Here is a 22,315-nt window from a genome sequence, read left to right as displayed (position 1 = left end):
ACATAGCCTGACTTCCGTGAGTGATTTATGCCTATTAACATGCAGGATTTCTTTGGGAAATTGATTTTTCCTGGCTTTTGTTTTGAAACTATCATTTTGCTTTTAACGCCAGGACTGTAAATGGAAAATGTACATGGAAATGGACGGAGACGAAATTGCAATAACCTACATAAAGGAAGTGACATTCAACGCCGGCCGGCCTGATGTGGACGTCTTGAAGATGACAAAGGTAAACTTGCATCCGCCACATAAACGCCTCACAAATGTGTCGCTACCAATTCAAGCGTGCAAGTTAAAATGCCCATCAGGAAGGCTTCCGCGGGCGCGGAGATGCGCATAAATGCAGTCTCTCGTTGACTGAACGAAGGGCAAATTCTGCTCATCAGACCAGCCCTAATAGGTTTTTCTTCAGATTTTTTTTGTTTTTGTGTCTGCCGCAATATTCAGGAACGAGGCCCATTTCATTGCGCATTTCGAGATTCGGAGTTCGATTTACATAATTTCAAGATGTAAAAAATGTCAGCAGGTATAAAATAGGGAATATTTTTGAAATACATTTCAGAATGTCATTTCTCCATGTGTGATTTTTTAAATCTTATGAAGAATGCATGTTTTAATAAACGGTTTCCGTTCATGTATCACAACTGTTATGAAAATTGATCCTGTATGGGTACTTCAAGTAAATAGAAAGAAACCATTTCATGTCTAGCGTTGTCTCAGATTAATTTTCTAAAGAAGTAAGAGAATATATTTTCTCTATTGCAGGCAACGCAGAGTTAACATGCTAGTATGAAGGGAGACCCCCATGTGAAGTTAATACTTTTTCAAACCAGTTATTAACTACAATAGGAACCAATTCGAAATCAGCTGTTATCCTAAGCTGAAAAACACATTTAGTAGCAGCATATTTTACATGATAAAAAAGAGAAAATTGTAACCAATCAAAAGCCACTGTTCCTGCCTTAATTCTCTCTGAGCACTGTACATTACACAGTAATAGTTTGCAAGCGTCTGTGTCACCAGCGAGAATAGGAAAATTGATTTTGCACAGTAAGTTGCAGTCTGTGGGAAGTCACCATAATTTCCATTTTGTTTGCAGCCCCCTTTTGTGATGGAGAAGTGGATTGTGGGAATTTCAGAGAAGCAGAGAGTGGAATGCACTGTTATGTATGAGGTCAGTTCCCAGCTCCAGACTACAGAATGATGTAAGAAACGCATTTTGATTACATAGCTAATGATAGAAACATGTTTTAAAGATTTCTTCTGAAAAACATGCCTCAGTGTAAATTAAGTGATTCTGTTTTCAAGCAGATTGGTAAGGGTACTACATATAGGTAAAGAATATGTCCTACAGGCACGCACTTGTGAGCCACCTACGACCACCCGTTGGCAGCTGATGTACCTCTCCTTACAAACCCATGTGCTTGCACTCTGCACCCCCTCCACATGCAGCGGTAATTGCTGCCATGTTTTAATTGATCTAGGGCATACCACATCCAACATCCTTCCAAACGGACCCTCCAAAAGGTCAAATCGTCGGGCTTCGTGACTTCCAAAGAGATGTGAAGCTTTTTACAAATTCTGCTTTGAGGTATTACACAATCAGCTTCAGAGGATGAAAACGGGAGAAGGGACATATTCCCAGCTATGGAAGTCGACAAGACGGCGTAGTGGACATTATGGAGATGCCTGTCGCTGAAAGGAAAATCTGTGCCTGCAGCTCCATCACTAATTAGATTGGGGCCTCTGTCACAGTGACAAGACAGTCCTGTGTCAGATAAGTTGGTGGGTTCTGTTTCCGACCGTGGAGTTAGCTCAAACCCTGCTATCAGAATCGTGGCAGTACCCCCACCTCTAACTGAGACAGCAAACTTTAGGTTTGATGGGGTTGCAACCTGGTCAATATATAGCGTGGCTTATACTTCACCCAACCATCAATGGACATTACATTTGTTTTCTCATAAACTGTTCTATATTGTGTGTAATTGCTCTACACAGCAGGTAACCTCCAGAAGCACTTTCAGCTCAGGCAAGCTATAAATTGTTGAGTCAGATGTATCCCAGTGAGCCTTTGTTGATATTTTAGCATTCTAATAGAGCACTACAAAGGCCTATAGTGAAATGCAGCGAGGACATTTAGGGCCTTATTACGAGTACGGCAGTCAACATAACTGCCGTACTCGTGGTGACGGTCAGGCCACCATCACACTGGCTGTTTGCCCGCCGTATTATGAGTGTGGCAGTCAGACTGCCATGAGACGGCCAGCTCTGCCGGAATCAAGGATCCCATTGTGCCAGCGGTCTGGAAATGGGCAGGAATATTTTGGCAGAGCCGCTGCAGCACCGTCAAGCATATTACGACTTTCATTTCCACTGCCCTTTTCAGGGCAGTGAGCCCGCCATGAAAAGGGTGACGGACATGGAAGTAAGGGGGCTATAACAGGGCCTCCTGCCACTTCGGAGCCCAGGGGTGCATGCAGGGAGGCACATGTTGTGCCCCACCGGAATTGCACCCTAATCCTGCAAGGTATGGTATGCACAACATGTTGCATGCCACACTGTGAAGGAACGTGCTACAGGCTCTGTCACAGGCTCTTTTATGAGCCTAACAGACCACCGCCGCAGCACTGCCAACCTGCCATGGAGGACACTCGTAATCCGGCATGCGGGCGCACTACGTGCTTGGCAGTCCTCCTGTCAGCGCGGCAGTGGTGGGCTGACAGGAGGAAAGCCAAACTCGTAATAAGGTCCTTATTCTGTAGAGATTTCTCAATATGTTAAAATGGAAGTTCTAGACCATGGGTACTCACAAACATTTTCCCAAGGGTCGCAAAGTTCGGTCTGTAATTTGACCACAAGTTGCATCGATGCTAGCAGGCTGGCGAGCCTGGGTGGGGGAGGCTTGTGGTAAGGTAGGTATAGTGGAAGCAAAGCATATACATCTAGTGGCTGAATTGCACAATGTGAAAACAGAAAACCTGGGATCAATCCCAGCTTCCCCACTTTACCAAATTGTGTGATCCTAGCCAAATGTTTTGTTTCAATTTCACTTCTTTTTCTTTTATTATCACATATAAGAGGACCTCAAAATGCATGAATTCAGAATGTGCTCTGCAGAAAACTTTCTCCTCTGCTTGATTTAATAAACTAAAATGTTGTTCATTTATAATAGGAGGCCACCCTAAGAGTGCACATACCAACTCTTAGTTCACTATTGGCATTGTTAGTGTGGGGGAAGAATGTATGTTTCTAAATACATATTTGAAAACTTTCACTCCAAAAAATACTTTTCAATGCACTGATATAATCTGATATACTAAGGTGAAATGATTATGCATTTTAATGAAATATACTCTTTGAACTTTTGAAGAAACCTTATCATATTTTTACACTTTTGCTGCAAGATGGCTTTGAAAATGAAGGTGCTCCTACAGTTAGGTGGTGCAGGACAACCTAGTTACTTCCTTTCCTTAACTAGAGTTAACCTTTTAAAAGAAGGTGTGCCTGTATATTTAAATTCTTTTTAATGTTAGTGTTGAGTGGAGTTAACAGCAGCCCAGTGCTACTGTTGATCAGGGAGCCGACTGCATGTAAAGGTCATGTGGGCGGCAAGCGACCCCCGGGCCATGCTTTGAGTATCACTGTCTTAGACAGTATGGGATTAGACTCTCTAAAGCAATATGGAATAGCTTGTTATAGATTTCATAGTATAAGGCTAATTTATTTCTTTGTGACTACTGGTACTCCACGGAGAAGAGTTCTAGTTCAGGTCAGGCAGCTAGGAACTAGACATGTGCTAAATGTGCAGGATTCTGGCTGCCTGAGCTGAACTTTGCCAGGCTGAGGATTTCACAGCTCTGTGGGCGTGACTTCCTCAGGCTGGCAAAAAGTGCCTTGAGGCCCTCCTCCTCATGACGAGGGGAAGCATCACTGATTGCCTCAGACTCAATGCACTGGGCTGAGTGTCAATCAGTGACACCTCGTCACAGAGTCGGGTGGGGTCAGCAGCCTCACTGACCCCATCCCACTCTGTGATGAGTGAGGGACTGCTACCTTTCCTCATTGGCTAACCTCAGAGAAGGCAGCAGTCCCAACCCTCCTTTGACCTTTGAGGCTTTCATGTCCGACTGCTGCAGGGCAGGTACGTTTTATGTTTTTGAATGTTTGTTGTGTGCATGTATGTACAAATGTATAAATTTGTTTTGAGCGAGTGTTGTGAATGGGTGTGTGTGTGAGCGTTTGTGAATCCATGGCTTTGAGTGAGTGCATATCTATGCATGTGTAGTCCACCCATCACCCAACTGCTAAACTTACCATGCACCACTGGAAATAGTCCTATGCTTTTGAAAATCCACTGGACGAATTTACCCCTAGTAGTGAAGATGAGTTCCGCCATCCTTACCTTCATGCAACATTACTGAAAGATCATGTCAATGATAGGGTAATTAGACAGAGAAAGGTAAAGGGCCTTAAATATACAAGTATACACACTGAGGTCGCCCATCTACCATGGATTAAAAAGCCAATTATGGAAAGTAAAGACACTGGCTAATTATGGTCTTATTCGACTTCAATCAACATCTTTTGCACTTATTTTAAGGAAGTTCAGCAAAGACATTAAGCATTTCTCACTTTTTAAAATACACTTAGTATAGATGTGCCAGTGTACACATATACCACACATTACTATATAAAAATAAAAAAATACCTAAAAAAATCACAGTACTTCAATTTTAAAAATGAATTTGCAGAACACATTTAGTGAAGTGAATTGTGTTTCTTGGTACTCCGGGTGAGGCTTTAAGTTGTTAGGAAAGATAAGAATCTAAACAGGAGGGAGAAAATGCAATCTATTATGAAAGTCTATTGAAGTCCAGAGGTGGGGATTAGTAGTGGTTCAGTCCTTACAGGGGGACCCTTGAAACACTTGTAGCCGATTATCAGACTTTAACTGTTGTATTTAAGTACCTTTGAAAGTGATATTGTAGTCCTGTGGAACCCTAGATTCTGTGGGGGTGCGAGTTATAGTTATCTTAGGGTTAGTTATAGTTACTCGAGGTAACTCTAACTATTACAACTTTCTGTTGTTTTGTATGTAAATTCTGAACCTAACTGTAACGTCCCTGTACCCTTTTTTTTTTTTTTGTGAATGTGTATTTATATATAATACATACAGTTGCCAGTAGGTAGTTATAGTTAGGACCATGTTTCCATAGAGAAAGTGTTTTTTGACTTGCCTATATGTTTGACATATCTTCACTAAATGTTCTAGATAAAGTGTCATAGTGTGTCTTTTTTTCCCATATTAATTCCCATAGGACCTCTAGTCGAACCTGCAGCGCGAACTGCTTTACAGAATTAAACTAAATTTCACAGAAAGGTAGAGGCGGTTCTACAGATCACACTTTCAGTTATTTGGTGTAAATTTGTTTAGTAGTTTTAGAGAAATCAGTGGCCGTGACGATTTCACAAATAATTACAAACTTGTGCAGGGAAATGAAGAGCTGTGAGTGGTTGCCAATACTTCAACCAGGAAGTGTTGACAGCCAACGTGGGACTTGCCTTAAGCCAAGTCCCACAAAAAACCATTAAAAAATACGAAAAGGGGACAGGGTGGGAATACCCTGACCCCTTATATTTGGTCCAGGGGTCCCATAAAACCCTGCCAAGGCAAAACAGCATTTAAAAAAAATTGCTGCAAATTTGCAATATTCGCAGATTCGCAGGAAAAATAATTTTAAAAAAACAAGCACGGACTCCCAAACTTGTTTTTAATTACCTCCACGGGTGGGCCAGGTCCAGGAGCATACCATAAAACAAAGACGGGGCCTCCTCTCCTACGGCTTATGAAGGCCCCGGGAGCCGCCACTTCCTCATGACCCTGCTTTTGATGTATGCAGGGGGTTCTGTGGTTTTATTATATATTATCCAGAGGTGGTCGACACTGGGTAGGTATAGTTTGACCTGCATTTCCATAGTATTTTTGGGTTTGCTAATAACTTTGGTGCTGTTTGACGAATTTTCAGAAAATGTCCCAAAAAATGTTAATCCAACTCAGCTTCTACCTGGTAAGTTTAGGGGTGATCTGTGAAGCGGGGGCCAACAAAAAAGGGGATTCCTCAAAACCAAATTTCCCCATGCATTTTTCATAGACTTTTTTTAAAAGGGGTATAGCCCAAACGGGTGAACGTAATTACACCAAATTTGGTAGGAATCAAGATCTTGGTACAGAAAGTGTGCTATTTAGTGATTCAGTGTGAATCTGATCAGTAGTTTAGGAGAAATAAAGGTACACAAATTATTGTATATTTGGACGGTTGAGTTTGAGGGACTCTCACGAGAGTCCTGCAAACTCAACTTAAAAAAATAGACCCTGCTGATTGGTCGAGGGGGCTTATCTTCCCTTGGGCCATCTCTATCCTGCGAGTGCTCTGAATGGCTAGCTGCAACATTACAGGACTCAGAGACTTAGTCCCATGTCTTGAAAATGAGTAAAAAACAGATATAAAGGGGGCATGGTAGGGATACCCAATCCCCTAGTCCTTGTGGGCCCTCCTCCCAAGGCCAAAGATAAATTGCAGAATCGTGGGGGAAGAATGGTGGTTGCCATTTAAAAAAAATATATATTTGACCCTTGTGGTGGATCAGGGCCTGGGGGGGTCAATGTCTTTTCTTTTAGAGGAGGAGGTCGTGCATGGGGATGACTGCGGCCTAGGATACCCCATCACTCAGGGCCCATGAACTTTAGCAAAGGGTAGGACGTGGGAGATCGCACCTTCCCGAGGCCATTGCGACCCCAGGGACCCCTTCCCCCACAGACCAGAATAATATTCAAAGGGAGGAAGATGTACACCCCTAAGCCGATCACTGCCCTAAGGAGCCCATTCCCCTGGGCCCGGCATTAAAATTAAAGGGGAGGAGGTTCTTGGCCCCCCTCTCCAAGCTGATCATGGCCCTGGTGACCTCATCCCCTGAGGGTCCTACATAAATTATAAAGATAAGGGGGGCCGAGCCTCCCTCTCGGAGCCTCTTAAGGCCCCGGGGACCCCATCCCCTGGGGCAGGCTCCACTGTGATGTCCTGCGAAGCCCACCTTGGGAGATCATTTCCCTGCCCGTAAGAGCAGGGACTGAGAATTCTTGTATGCTCCCACCTGGCAGAAGTTTGAAAAATTCTCCGGCCGGGTGGAAGAAGAAATTTATTACCCTGCCTTCACTCTGAAACTGAAAAACAGTTCCTCGAGCTGGGCGTTAGCAATGTAGGTTCAGATGTACCCAGGATGGTTGCATGCAGGCAGCCAGCAGGGCTGCAGGGGCCTTCTGGCTCCCCCCGCAGTCCCCAATGTTATTTGTTGTGGCCGCCCCGGGTGGGTACCAGGACACCCCCATTATGCCCCAGGGGATGTGGTCCCTGTAGCCCGTATCAGCTCAGGGAGGTGGGCCACGTGTCACCCTTCTTTACAAAAAAAGGTCCAGGGGAATGGGGTCCTTGGGGTCTTAAAGGCTCTGGGAGAGGGGCTGCATGGCCACTTTCCCTCAAAATAAAAAAATCCCTGGGGATGACGTCCCTGGAACTGTAAAGGTTCAGGGAGGGGGCGTCGCATTCCCACCTTCTCTTAAAATAAAAAAAGGCCTGGCACCCTGTAAAGGGTCGGGGAGGCCGGCCGTGCATCCACTTTACATATGGCAAAAAACTAGTAATTTACATTTTTTTTAAACTAGAAATTCACCGGAAAAAATCAAAGGTTAAAGTGACACTATAGTTAGTTGAAAATTTCTGTGACAAAGTAATATTTCAAACAAAAAAAAAACACAAATGATCACCAGGTATAGTTATCTCTAGTAACTATAACTGGTGGCCTAAGACAACTTGCGCCCTTGCCATGCACAGCTAATTACACCACATATTACTTCACTCATGGCATGTTCTATAACTTCATTGATAACATCACTGCAACTTTTGAAATTACATCAATAAAAACAAGACTGCGCCTGGCGAGGGTGCGAGTTACAGTTACTTTAGGGCACAAGATAATATCTCAGCCACCGGTAATTAGATGTGGCCGCAACCCAGTCCATCGCTATTTTGTACACCATGCCACCTCAGTTTGGACCCAGCCATATGCAAATCATTCTTTTTTTTTTTAACAACTGTTTTTATTATGTCAATTGTCAAATACAATGCAGAGCTCTGTAACCCAGAGACAGGCTGCCACATGATACACAAGAAGTATTGCGTTGACTTTTAACATGTACATTATGCAAAAACTGAAATAATAAAGAAACAACCCCCCCTGCACTGTCTTTGCACCCCACAATTAATAACACAAATTCGCCCGCACATAAAGAACATTATCCGCAGGACCCTATAGGTCCAGAACCACAACTCCTGCCCAATTTAACCCTCAACTGCCACATCCCTCACAACAGGAGGCTCTAGGTCCAAATCCCGATATGTCACCCACCTCTTCCAGATCTTAAAATGCTTCAACAGGCACCCTCGTGCTTGGAAAATAGGAAACTCCAGACCCATATTGAAATCCAAACCATTTTTCCATGCCGAGAGCAAAGGTGGAGCCCCAGCCTTCCACTTACGAGCAATTTCCCGTTTAGCCAGCGTAAAGCCCAGTAGCATCAGATGGCGCTTATAAATATTTCCCCCCACCCCCTCCATTATATGTAACAGCACTAATTTTGGGGAATAAGGGAGCTCCCACCCCAATACCTCAGCAAGGAAGGCCAAAACCCCCCGCCAGAACCTTTCGAGCACCGCGCACTGCCAAATTGTGTGAAACAGGGTACCATCCGCAGAGCCCCATCGTAGGCATACCGGGGTCTCTATCAAGCCCGCCCTCTACAGCCTGCGCGAGTATAATATACACGATGACGATAATTAAATTGGATCAACTGAAGGCGCATGGCTATCGCCGCTACTCGAGGGGACGCCAGCGCTTCCGTCCAGTCCTCCTCATCCAGGGGACCAGGGTCCTCCTCCCGCCTCCCCTATCTTATGTAGTGGGGTTATTTGTCACCAGTGTTTGAAATATCTTGGAGATTTTATGGTCTTGTAGGTCACCCATAAACAGTTTAGCTTCAACAGGACTGAACTCGGGAAGAGACTCTTACTTTGCAACGCTGGGAAGAATGGCATGTCCAAACTGCAAGTATTTGAAAAATTGTGTTTTCGGCATCTGATATTCATGATGGAGGTACTGGAAAGTTTTTAAAACCGTGCCACGCATAAAGTCCCCTAATGTAGAGATCCAATAACCAACAAAAAGAAATAAAATTGAAAAATATATAATTTTGTTATCTTTTTTATTCTTAAATAATTAAGTTTTTATAGTTTGGTTTATTTTTTGCTCCTTTCTGGATAGGGTATAAACCATACAGCTTACAAATAATTTTCCCTTTTTCCAAAGTAGAGATCCCAATGTTATCCCATTCTCAGAAACCCCTCAAGCCCGCAAATTGTGGCAATCTACCATTGGACCAAAGGGGAGTCTCCCTTGTCAGCCTGCCCCACCACCCCATCCTGCGCAGGACGTTCCTCCACACCTGGAAAACTACCCTTGTGGCGGATGGCAGTGTCTTGCGGATAGAAGCCACGTATAAGTCCGTGTGTAGGGTATAGGATCTCATCTGACACCGCTCCACTGCACATGCAGGATCAGAGCGATCCCCATACCACCATTCGTTCAATATCAGGAGTTGCGAGGCCACGTAGGACGACTGGACGTCTAAGGTGACTTGCCTACCACAGTATGTGGACTGAAAACACATCTGTTGCGCCCCTCTGGGTGCCCCCCTGCCCAAAGAAACTGTACCAGAACCGAATTAACCGGGCGGAACCAAGAGGGCCTAACAGGGAATGGATAACTCTGTAACTGGTAGAGCAAACACGGCAATGAGACCATTTTAAAGATGGCCGACCGACCTGGAAGGAAAAGGGGCATATGAGACCAAGTTTTCAATTCATCGTGCACCCGCGCCCAAAACAATGCAACATTACGGTCCCAGGACTCCCCTGATGAATCGGATGGAAAACGACCCAGATTTTTCAAACCGACCCCGGTAATCTGCACCGCAGAGGCCCAGGTAATTCCTCCTGACGCCACAGCGTCCACAGCACGGATTTACTCGCGTTCATGAATAGACTGGAAGTCTCCCCGAATATTTCCATAATACGCAGAAATCTGGGGCCCGTCCTATTGACGTCGGTCAAAAAGAAAAGAACATCGTCTGCGTAGAGCGTGATACGGTCCGATAGTCTCTGTACCCATTCGAAGCCCGGCATTTGTGCATCAATCCGCACCCAAGCCACCAAGGTCTCCATCGCGAGGGCAAAAAGAAATGGTGACAGCGGGCATCCCTGACGGGTGCCCCGCCCAATAGCAAAAGTGAAGGAGGCAGCTCCCACAACCCGAACCGACATCGTGATATGTGTATAAAGATGTTTTAAGTAGGCCAAGAAGCGTGGGCTAAAATTCAAATTATCCAAGAGCGCAAAGAGATACGTCCAACTAAGGGAATCAAAAGCCCTATCCATATCTGCCAACAGAAGAGCCGCTGGCACAACCAGCCTCCGAATCATGTCTATAGCAATATGCGCCTGCCAAATATTGTGCCGTGTCGCCCGTTGAGGCATGAAGCCCGCCTGGTCCGGATGGACCAGCGAGTTGATATGGGAGCGAAGGCGAGTGGCCAAGGCCTTGGCCAAAATCTTGGCCTCAATATTTAGCAGCGAAATGGGGCAGTATGAAGAGTGTTGGTCCGGAGGACGGCCCGGCTTTTGGAACATGACCACCTCGGCGTGTCTCCAGTCCCGCGGAAGGCACCCATGCTCCCGCGCCTCCTCCACCACCAATTCTGCCCGAGCCTCATCGGAGAGAGACCGAGGCGGAAGATCCAAAATAAATCGTCGGACCATGTCCTCTGACAGGGACTCCCGTGGGGTATACAGATCAGCATAGTAGTGCGCGAAGCTCTCAGCCAAAGCTGAGGGATCACCCAATGCCCGCCCATCCGGCCCCAAAAGCCCAGGGAGAACCAAGGAACTTGCAGCCCCCTGACACAAACGATGGAGCAATTTACTGGACTTATCGCCCCATTGATAGATCCTGCTACAGGACGCCAACCATGCCAATCAAGCCTCATCCAGCAATAAATTTGCGTGCGTTTGTCTCTCCACTAGCAAATGTCGACGCGCCAGGGCCACCCATTCTTCCTACCTGGTCGTTCTAGTTCCAACATGTGGGCCTCCGAGCGCACCAAGGACTCCTTTTAGACAGCCGTGCTGCGGAGCACTAAGATATGTCCACTCTCCGAATAGTAGACTTCATCGCTTCCCACAGCTGTGCAGCGGTCGCCACTGAGCCCACATTAAGATCCAGATATTGATCAATGGCCTGTCCCAAATGATCCCTATACTGGTCATCTTGCAGATGCCAGGGGAAGAGACACCAACAAAAAGGTGGCCTTGCGGGGTCGAACTGTAGCATGAGCGCAACTGGGGAGTGGTCCGACAGACCCCTGGGTAGGATCTCCGCATCCGTTACTCTCCCAGCCACTGCAGCTGGTACAAAGACATAGTCCAATCGTGAAAACAATTCATGCACAGCAGAGAAAAAGGTATAACCCTGCTCCTCCGCATGCTGTCGTCGGCAGGAGTCCACCCAGTCCAGACCCGACACCAAGGAGGATAATTTAGTTGTTTGGCCAGCAGCTGGAGTTCCCCCTCGTCGCCATCTATCCTGAGCCCCATCCATCACATCATTCCAGTCACCACCCACAGCTGTCACTCCATCCGGAACATCCGTCCACAAAGTCATCATGGGTTTAGCAAATGTCCAGGACAGGGGGGGAGGGGTGTAGACACCACCCAGTACCACCCGTTCCTCATAAATAGAGCCTTGGATAAAGACATACCTCCCCTGGGTGTCTGCCCACGTCTTAGAATGAACATATGGGACCCTGCGATGGATGAGAAGAGCCACCCCGCAGGAACCCCTTGTGAACCCAGAGTGGAAAACCTGGGAATACCCATATCTCCATAAGCAAAGGGCCTTGGTCCCGAATAAATGTGTCTCCTGCAGCATAAGAACATTAGCCTGGTAGCGCTTAGCCTGGTGAAGGATAGCCCCCTCTTTACTTTATCCAGCGTCCCCCTGACATTCCAACTCACAATCCGAAGAACCCCGGCAGTAGGCCGCGGGCTAACCACAGGGCAGACATCCAGAGAAACAATTAACAAAATGAACAGGTCCTGCTTTGGCATGTAAGTACACAGCGGCACATAGCAGCAATATGACAGTGCAGTGAAAACAATCCCCCAAAACGTAACAATTAGAGCAAAAAACAGTTGAAGAACGGTTAGAAAACCTGCAAATAATTAACAAAAACTACCCCACAAACCCCAACCTCCCACCCCATTACCTCAAAACCACTGAAGTATCTGTCGCGGTGAAGGCGGCTTGATGACCCTAACGGGAGCCCCCGGCCCACCTCCACCAATGGATCCCCATAAGCCCCCCCATGAAACCCGGGCTATCCTCCTGTCCGCTAAGGCCGATGAGGCATAGTAGGCCGTTCATATGCTTCGACAGCCTACACAAATATGTATGTATGTTTGTCCACCAGGAAAGTCCCGAAGAAGTTACGAGGTCTGCTTCCCCGAGCGGGGCACCGAGGCCGATCTACTGGCATCACTATGGGACTGCGAGCGGCGTCCGGATCTTGAGTGCCTGTTCCCTTTAACTTTAGGTTTAGGTGGCTTGCGGGTGGATTCACTCTTTGACGAGTCCGACTTCAGTCTTGGCAATGTATTCGAACGCACCCTTACTGTATCATCTGTCCATTGGAAGACGTCCTCAGGGGAATCAAAAAACACTGTTCATGACTGGTAAACCACCATCAGCTTAGCAGCATACAGGAGAGCGTACGGCAGCTTCAAGTCACGCAGGAGGGCCTTCGCCGCCATAAAGGATTGGCGATTCTGCTGAACCAGGCTAGTGTAGTCTGGAAATATAAGTATACGAGCATTGTCAAAATGCAATGGTTCCTTAAGGCAGGTTTGTTTCAGGATAGCGTCCCGATCATGAAAATTTAGGATTTTCGTTATGACTGGTCGTGGTCGTGGTCGAGCTCCCGGTGGCGGCTTCTGCATGAGGGCCCGATGCACCCTCTCAATGATAAAGCAATTAGACATAGATTCTGGGGGAAGCCAACTGACTAGCCATTTGGTCTACAACTGATCCATATCCCCGTCACAGACATCTGGGAACCCCACAAAGCGCAGATTGCTTCTCCATGCCCTCTCTTCCCCATCCTCAATACGAGATGCCAGGCCCCTAGTGAGGGTCTCCAATGATGCTACTTTCTTTTGCAATGTACTGACCGAGTCCTCCACACCAGAGACCCTGTTTTCAGCTGCTGTAATGCGCTCAGTAGCATTGTGCAGGTCCTGGTGAAGGAGTAAGACCTAAGAATCTACCTCCCTTATTTTGGTCTCATGGGCCATTCGGGACTGCGTAATTGCCGCCATAAGGGCAGCATTGTCCTGGACTCCTCCCTGCGCACCCTCCTGCTCCGCAGCCGAGACACCAGTAAAGCGGTCCATGGTGCTTTGCTTAGCCGGCTCCCCGTGTGTTTATCCCTTGTCATGATGGTGCTAGGACCCCAACCTGAGGTGAAACCTCCACTCCACAGTATGCACAACACAAATGAAAAGAGGCCACAACAAGTCCATACCTATGTGGGAGGGGCACGTCACCAACACACAGGAGAAGGCCCCCAGTCAACTAACTGTGCCACCTCGACCGGGCCACACAGGATGTTGCAGGAGCCCCCACGCACTCACTCCAGTGGCGGCCCAACCTGGCCTCCGGGAGGAGGAAAGTACACGTGGGGAGAAGAAGGCCACAGCCCCACCGGAGGTGGCTCTGCCACACAAGGCCGAGTGGGCCACAGTGCAGCCCCCAAAGCTACCCACACTTCCCCAAATGCGCACACGGCCCGATATGACCGTAGAGAGTACTCCAGTACAGTTGGGGGGAGGGGGGAAAGTACAGGATACAGCACAATGCCGGGTTCCCCCAGCACAGACGCCGGCCACAATGCTCACAGTCACCCCTAAGATGCGTCTCTGCACAGCGCCACCACCCCCTCACCTCCCTCGCAGGGCCCGAACTGACCACCAATGTGGGGGCAGGGCGACAAGGTCGGGGTCCACACGCGCCCCCAGGATAGGCCGGCCAGTAGCCCTACAGAGGCGACGGATCCCTCGAGACCTGAGAGCGGTAGATCCCTGTAAGGATGCGGGGGAGGGCTCTCCGCAGGTCTACCAGGTCTCCTCAGCCCCTCCACAACGGCACACCAGCATCGCCCCCTCTGCCACTCCACTGCAAGCAAGGACCCACAGCCAGGGCTCAATATTGCCACCACCGGGCAAACGCCAGAGAACCCCAGCCCAGAGGCCGGCTGAAACACACACAGTCTTCCTTGACGTGCGTCACACTTAGCGCCGCCACCCTCTCAACTCCCGCCCGTGGCCCGATCCAACCACCCGAGTGGGGGCAGGGCAACAAGGACGGGGTGCACACACTCACCCAGGAACAGCTGGCCAGGAGCCTCACCGAAGCAACGGACCCTCAGAGCCTGAGAGAGGCAGAGCTCAGTAGGGATGCAGGGGTAAGGTTTCTCCGCAGTCTCACCAGGCCACCTCACCCCCTCCGTAACAGCATGTCAGCACTGCACAGTTTGCCGCTTCACCGCAGATAGGGGCCCCCAGCGGGGCTCGATGTTGGTACCACAGGGCAGGGCCGCACCCGGCTTCAGTCCCTTTCGCGCCTGGCCCAGTCACGCCACACCGCCTCAGGCTCGTCACAGGGCCCTCCGGCCACGCACCACAACAGAAGGGGCAGGAGCATGCACGGGTCCGGTCGATGACACCGCCGCCGAGTACTTGCGGCACTCAGCCCACCTCACAGCATTTCCACAGCGGCACAAATTGTTGAAGCAGGATAATTACAGGATTTTAGTGACGGGCTCAGCGGAGCTCGCCTACAGTGCGACCGCCATGATGGCTCGCTAGTCCACGCCCCTCTGCAAATCATTCTTGACCCTGCTCCTAATGTAATAGTCTGGCCGAACTACCAGGCGAGGTAACGATGGGCAGGTATGCAGTCCAATTAATTAATTCAAGAATTTCATCCATCACTCTTCTATATACTTCGTGTGTCACCTTAAGTTGGCCGCTTATGCCCAGATGTGGGTCCTGTGCGCACTGTGTCACTGGAACCAAGCTATACCTGGCTGATGAGACCTAACTATGGTGAAACTGGTCCTGTGGTGTTTGAGGTCCGGTTCAGGAAGTACCTTGCTTGGTATTTCGAACAGAACTTTTCGCATTGGAGCAGGGTCAAGAATGATTTGCATATGGCTGGGTCCAAACTAAGGTGCCGTGGTGTGCAAAATAATATTGGACAGGCCCAGAGTAATTGCCAGTGACTTAGATTAGTTAAAGAATTCCATCCATCATGTTTCTGTATACTTCCAAAGGTGTCAGTGTGCTGTACAAGGTAATCAATTGGTTAACATACAGCAGCACAATACAGCAGGGTTGGCAGTAGTATGCTGAATGTCCAACAGTTTGGCACTGATCGGAACATAAATATGCAGCAAAAACCACTGTGGCGCAGAGAGGTCCTGTCCTGAGAATCAAAAACATTCCATCTGATGACATGGGCTCTTCCTACCTGGAATAGTCTCTTTCCATGGTTTTCTAGTGAGTCCTTAGTCTCCTGGTGACCAACCTAACATGATGTTCTCTCTGTGTGTTGGGCGGTTGCTATAAGAATATTCTGTTCATCTGTTTTTGGGTGTCCCTGGTAGCGGGCCAACTGTGAAGGTCTCATGGGATAAGGATGTTACAGTGAGGAGAATCTGCTCATCTGCCTTGGGTTTCCAGGTGACCGACCGACCAGGATGGTTTCATAGGTTAGGGAGATTTACTGTGGGAAAGATCTATTCATCAAAATTGTTTTCTGCTCCTCCTTGAAAATGAAAACCGAAGCAAGCCCTCCTGTTGAGTCCCATCTTGCTGACACCATACCCCAGTCCATGTCACGCCCAACTGGCACTACAACACCTGTGTGTGACCAATCCTGCATATTCCAGACTCTCCCGTCATGTTTGTGTGGGGCTCAGACGGAATTGCTTTGACTGTCCTGTGGTGGCTGATCTAAAATGGATTAAAACCCTAGTGCAGCCTTGAACAAGTCTGGCTACAGGTGTAGTGCGAGTCCACAACTTACTGAACCTCTTCACTCCTTCTCTTGATTATATTTACAGGTGTAGTGCAGCAGGAGAGCACTGATCTAGCCAATAATCTTGGACACTACACTTTGATGTGCCACAAGCCACATATTCCTAGCGTCGTGGCTATGCCACTTATTGTACCACACCCAATTCGTAAGTCTGCTCAAAGATGACAGATGCCATGGTAGAGCACAAGTGCACCCCTTGCCATTTCTTTGCCTATGATATGGTAGAGACACACTTCAAAAGCCACACTGGGTCAGAGCAAACAATGAACCTCATAAGAATTGGATATGTTTGTAATCCTGAATATTGACCACAAAAATATCGACTGGCATTAATACTGAGGTCAAAATATAGCCAACAATAATACCAACAACCCTATACTTAAAATTAAGGTAACAAATAACGCAATGTTAAAAAACATCTAAAGCAAATATATAGATTGCAATAGTATTGTGTTTAAATTTGACATTCAAATTAACAACAATATTGAAAACCAAAATACAGTGTAAAAATAGGGAAATAGAGTTTTACAATATTCAATGTATTCAAGTAAAATTAATTACCATTTTTAAAAAGTTGCAATGCTTCTAGAAACATTTTGGTGCCCATTCCGATCCGGTAAAACCCGGGTACGAACCGTCGGACGGAGCGTTTTCTCCGTCCGACTCGTACCCGGGAAAACCACCTTACAAACCCGCAAGTACGATTCATACAGAAACACCATTTCCGTACGAATCGTAAAAAGCACAGACCGGCTAAAATATACCCACAATTCCGATCCGGGACACCGCGTACGTGACATTCGCACGGAGTCAGGCAGCGTTTTACGGACCAGCAAGTTCGATTCGTACCCACAGCACTTCGCACGGCAATATTTTTACGGGACCCAAAAAGTGCCTGAAAAGCTAAATTCGCCATGATGCATGGCAAAAAGGGGTCCCCGTACCCCATCCCTACACGTCCGCACCGTACCCCCAGTCCCCCCATGTCCGTGCCGTACCCCCAGCCCCCCCATGTATGCACCGTACCCCAGCACCCATACCTGTACGCATCGTACCCCCACCCCCCGTATGTACGGTGCGTACCCCCACCCCCCGTATGTGCGGTGCATACCGTACATACGGGGGGTGGGGGTACGCACCGTACATACGGGGGGTGGGGGTACGCACCGCACATACGGTGCGTACCCCCTTATGTACGGTGCGTACCCCCATATGTGCGGTGCATACCCCCACCCCCGTATGTACAGTGCGTACCCCCACCCCCGTATGAACGATGCGTACCCCCACCCCGTATGTACGGTGCGTACCCCCAACGCACCGTACATACGGGGGGTACGCACCGTACATACGGGGGGTGAGGGTACGCACCGTACATACGGGGGTACGCATCATACCTACGGGGGTACGCACCGTACATACGGGGGGTACGCACCGTACATACGGGGGTGGGGGTACGGTGCATACAGGTATGGGTGCTGTGGTACGGTGCGTACATGGGGGGCTGGGGGTACGGTGCGGATGTACGCGGGAGGGGTGGGAGGCTGGGGGGGCCGTACGACTCGTACCCCTCGCCCAGGTGTGCCTGGGGTAGGGGTGGTACACAGTTCGCTCCGTACGGGACATTTTATATGCGGTTGTATATTCGGACGGAGCGTTTTACATGCGTTTGTATATTCGGACGGACGGTACGGATCGTACTTGTGCGCTCGGACTGTCGTAGACTTTTCCCGATGTCATTCGTATGTATTTTCCACGTACAAATTGTACTTGCCCGTTAGTACGGGACTTGTACGATTCATACGTAAAAAAATACAGATACGATTCGTACGGGAATTTTTTGTACCGGATCGGAATCCGCACCTTTATGTAATTGCAATGAATTTATTTTGAAGTTATTCTTTAAAAAACTATGTATTTAAATATAATTAATCAAAAACCTGTTTCGACATTAAAGAAATGTTAATTTACAAAATATAGATCAAGTGAAAAAAAAATCAATAATTTTTGGGAGCTTTGATTTATCTGAAAAAAGAATAAATATCTTCAAGCATAAATTAAAAGTTTTAAAACTATAAAATAATTTAATATAAATTTACAAAATATAAAAGTTTTCAATACATTAACATTTTAAATACATTATATATTTGGGGGTGTGATGTCAGATATATTTTAGGGGAAAGAGGAATCAAAATTAGTATTCCCACTCCAAACTAAACAACATTGCAGAAGGTATCGTACTAATTGGGGTTCAGATTTACTATTCCCACTCCAAAATAAGCAACACTGGGGAAAGCATCAGACTCTAGGGGGTCATATTTACTATTCCCACTTTAAACTTAGCAGCACAAGGGAAAGCATTGGACTTGAAGGGACGGGAGGAGTTCAAATTTCCTACTCCTACTCCAAACGAGACAACACTGGGGAAAGCTGGAACCCCAGGGTGCCACATTTTCTGTTCCCACTCGGAACTAACCAAAGTTAACAAAAAACAAAAGTATAACAAAATGTATGTAAATGAATATAAAATACAAACAAATGTCAGATATCTATTATCAACTAAATTACAAAATATTTTAACAACATAACCTAAATGTAACCTAATATAGTCTTTACAGTTAACATAAATAATTTCATAAATATAATATATGACATATACATTCTGCTTAACACAATAATTTAATTTTTTTAAATGTAATTTTACATTTGTAATAATGAATCACATTGTTTCTTAAATAAAAATGCAAACGTAGGAATATAGGCTCGGCCCCGAACCTGACCGTAATCTGGGAAGCTTTCAACGTAAAGGTGCGAGGCATTTGCATCGCAAAAGGGGGTGGTATCCTGCGAGATATTTGAGGCACACTCCGGCGTTTGGAGGCAGACATCAAATAGACTGAGGCCCAGATCGCTAGTACCCCCAATGGCGATTTGAGAGCCAAACTTAGAGGCTTGATCACTGACTACCAATCTACAGCAGAGCACAAGTGTCTGTTCTGTACTAAATACCTTTGGGCCTGTCGGTATGGTGAGGGCGAAAGACCAGAGAGAGCTCTGGCAGTGCTTACTATCAGGCTTTTTAACTATGTTTTGGAGGTTGAAGGCGCTGATGGGTCCCTGCAAATCCTTCTTGCCTTCTCTTTACACAACGCACAAAACTCAATCAGCTGCAGTGGCATCTTATTTTGAAGATGTGGGATTAGGATGGCTCAGTGATGTTTAGAGAAAATTTCTCGCTGCGGATATTGAGGAAGATGAAATATGGACAGCCGTAATGCAGTTGCGGTCTGGGTGCACTCCAGGGCCAGATGGACTACCAGCAGACCTTTATAAATGCTATGTAAAGGCGCTTGTTCCTATCCTTTAAAATGTTTATGCGGAGGCTAATGCTAAAACTCTCTATGTGGAAGGCGATGATTATTTCTCTCCTTAAACCGATAAAGACTGCCACTAAATGCGAGGCCTGTAGACCACTGTCACTGATCGACTGTGATGCGATGATACTGGCGAAAATCTGGGCCAATCGGCTGAGCTTACTGATGGACGTATGATGCCTGACCAATACAGATTTATACCAGGAGGAGCAACCTCTCATAACCTGCGCACCCTATTTGTGTTACTACAGGATATAGATCCTGATTTGGCTGCAGTGGATGTTTTTTTAGACACCACCAAAGCTTTCAATTCTCTGGAATGGGACTATTTATTTGCGGTACTGCGGCGGATGGAGTTCCCCCTCTTTCTCTCTCCTGGATAGCTTTATTGTATTGCCAACCCCAGGCTAAGGTGAAGATTAATGGTAGCCGTTCTCAGTCATTCCTCGTTTCTCGAGGCATCAGACAGGGGTGCCCTCTGTCACCTCTCCTTTTTGCATTGGCGATAGAACCCCTTGCCACGAAACTTCGACAACACCATAGGGAGTATGCACTTCAGTACCTCACACGACATCTACTAGTTTCGCTGTACGCCAATGACATCACCCTCTACATCCGGGACCCTCAAATCAGTCTAAGCCCGGTGCGCCATGAATTCATCCGCTTTGGAGAACTATCGCGTATTAATATCAACCGGGACAAGACCCAGATTTTTCCTCTCACATGTAATACCTAGAGGTTCTTACCTGACTATCCCTAGCGTGGTGTGACTCCAAAATAAAATACTTGGGAGTTGTTGTCTCCAGAGATAGAGAGAAAACACTATGGGCAAACTATGGCTCTGCAATGGTCTCACTCACGGGATCCATCACTCGCTGGATCTCATTGCCTCCTATCAGTGGCAGTTCAGATTTCTCAAATTAAGATGGTAATTTTGCCAAAACTTCTATACTTATTCCTTAATATACCATACCCTCCAGATCCACATTTCTTCAAAACTTTGCAAACACAACTGATTCATTTGAACCCGGTTGGCAAATAACCTAGGGTTCGTTGGACTACACTCACTCAATCCTTTTTGAGAGGTGGCTTTGATGCTCCCCTCCTTTCCCACCCCTGGACTCCTCTCACACATGAAACATCCTGCATTAACATGTTACAAAAAGGTGGGTAACTACCTGGTGGGATCTTTATCACAAAGAGGTTTTCAAAGACTGCATGACCTTACTGGGTGGAGAGGCACCCACAACACTGAAGATCTTCCTGTATCTTCGGCTTAGGTACAATGTGAAGGCCGCCACTCCCACCTTTCCCCAGGAACCCCCCACGCTAAACATGTTACATGTAATATTGCAGACTACAAATCCCTTGCATGTGGTTTCTCTGCTTTACTGCACTGCCCAAGCAGAACGTCCTGAGGTACAGGGTAGCTCACAACCCGGCTGGGATTTAGAGTTGGGAACTCTACTCACAGATAAACAATGGGTCTACTGTTGCAACGAGACAGGCATGATAACAGCTAGTAGCCGCCTTTGCATCATACATTTTAAATTCAAGCATCGCATTTACTACACGCTGGCAAGACACTACAGATGTAAGCTGCGACCTGAAGAGTGATGTGCCAGGTGCGGGCAGTGCAGGGCAGATTTCCTACATCTTGTATGGTAATGTGCAGTGATACAAGACTTCTGGTTGGAGGTGTTCACCATCCTGTCACGAATGGTGGACACCCTTATCCATCTCATCCCAGTTGTGGCATTGCTAGGATATACTGATAAACTTGAAGTTTCATACAGGAAGTTAATATCACTGGGGCTATTATTAGCAAAGTGGAAGGTGGCATGCAGATGAGATGCAGACGAGGGAGGGCTCTCAGGTTTAAGCAATGACTGGAAGATTTCATATACTGTAAAGATCAATTGAGCACATATGAGTTACTACCCTTGACTTCACATCCACCAGACATCTGGGACCACTTGCAGACATATCTGAGGGAGGGCTCTGACTGCAGTGCTGCGAATGACACCTGATAGAAGTCACTATCCTCTGAACCCTTTCATGTAGGTTAATAGGCCAGAAAATATACAAACATGAAACCTGTACTGTCACGTTGGGCATATGTATACAAAGCGGGGTGCCTGCTGTACTAATGGGCCCGTTATGGCACTTCTATATCGTTTGTTTGACTACAAACTTAATGTGACCTGTGGTCTTCGTTGCACATATATGTTATATACATATTGACCAGCAACCCAAGAAAAAGAGATGGGCTATATCAACAATCCGAACCTATGGGGACACATACCGAGTCTATTCGAACTGTATTTATATGCAGACATTTTGTGAATGTACACCTGTTAAAGTGCATTGCTATGTTTCTATTGAAAACTCAATAAAGAAAGTTATCCTTAAAAAAGGCAAGTGTTTTAAAAAAACAGAAACAAATTGAAAACAATACAAGAGTAAAACATTATAACCAAAAATACAAATACCACCCAAAACCTCTGTAAAACCCAAGAACTGGAAACATAACCCAAAAGATGTATTTAAATAGTAAACAAGAATGAATATATAACTTTAACTTCAAAAATATAATTTTCTGTACGTTAAACCACTACCCA

At 46.7% G+C, this 22,315-nt stretch overlaps 1 protein-coding gene across 3 annotated transcripts in view; it reads left to right on the top strand.

Annotated features, from left to right (window-relative positions):
• The window catches only part of MAP3K20 (mitogen-activated protein kinase kinase kinase 20), an 839,253-nt gene that overhangs the window by 773,835 nt on the left and 43,103 nt on the right, over window positions 1–22,315 (top strand). For all 3 annotated transcript variants that reach the window (XM_085645276.1, XM_085645278.1, XM_085645277.1), the window contains exons 17-18: window positions 113–229; window positions 1,100–1,174. In XM_085645276.1, the coding sequence (XP_085501402.1) occupies window positions 113–229; window positions 1,100–1,174 (192 nt within the window). The remainder of the gene's footprint in view (window positions 1–112; window positions 230–1,099; window positions 1,175–22,315) is intronic.

The sequence above is a fragment of the Triturus cristatus genome, chromosome 3_1 (genome assembly GCF_964204655.1).
Source record: "Triturus cristatus chromosome 3_1, aTriCri1.1, whole genome shotgun sequence".
Taxonomy (NCBI): domain Eukaryota; kingdom Metazoa; phylum Chordata; class Amphibia; order Caudata; family Salamandridae; genus Triturus; species Triturus cristatus.
This window is presented reverse-complemented; position numbering and strand designations above follow the sequence as displayed.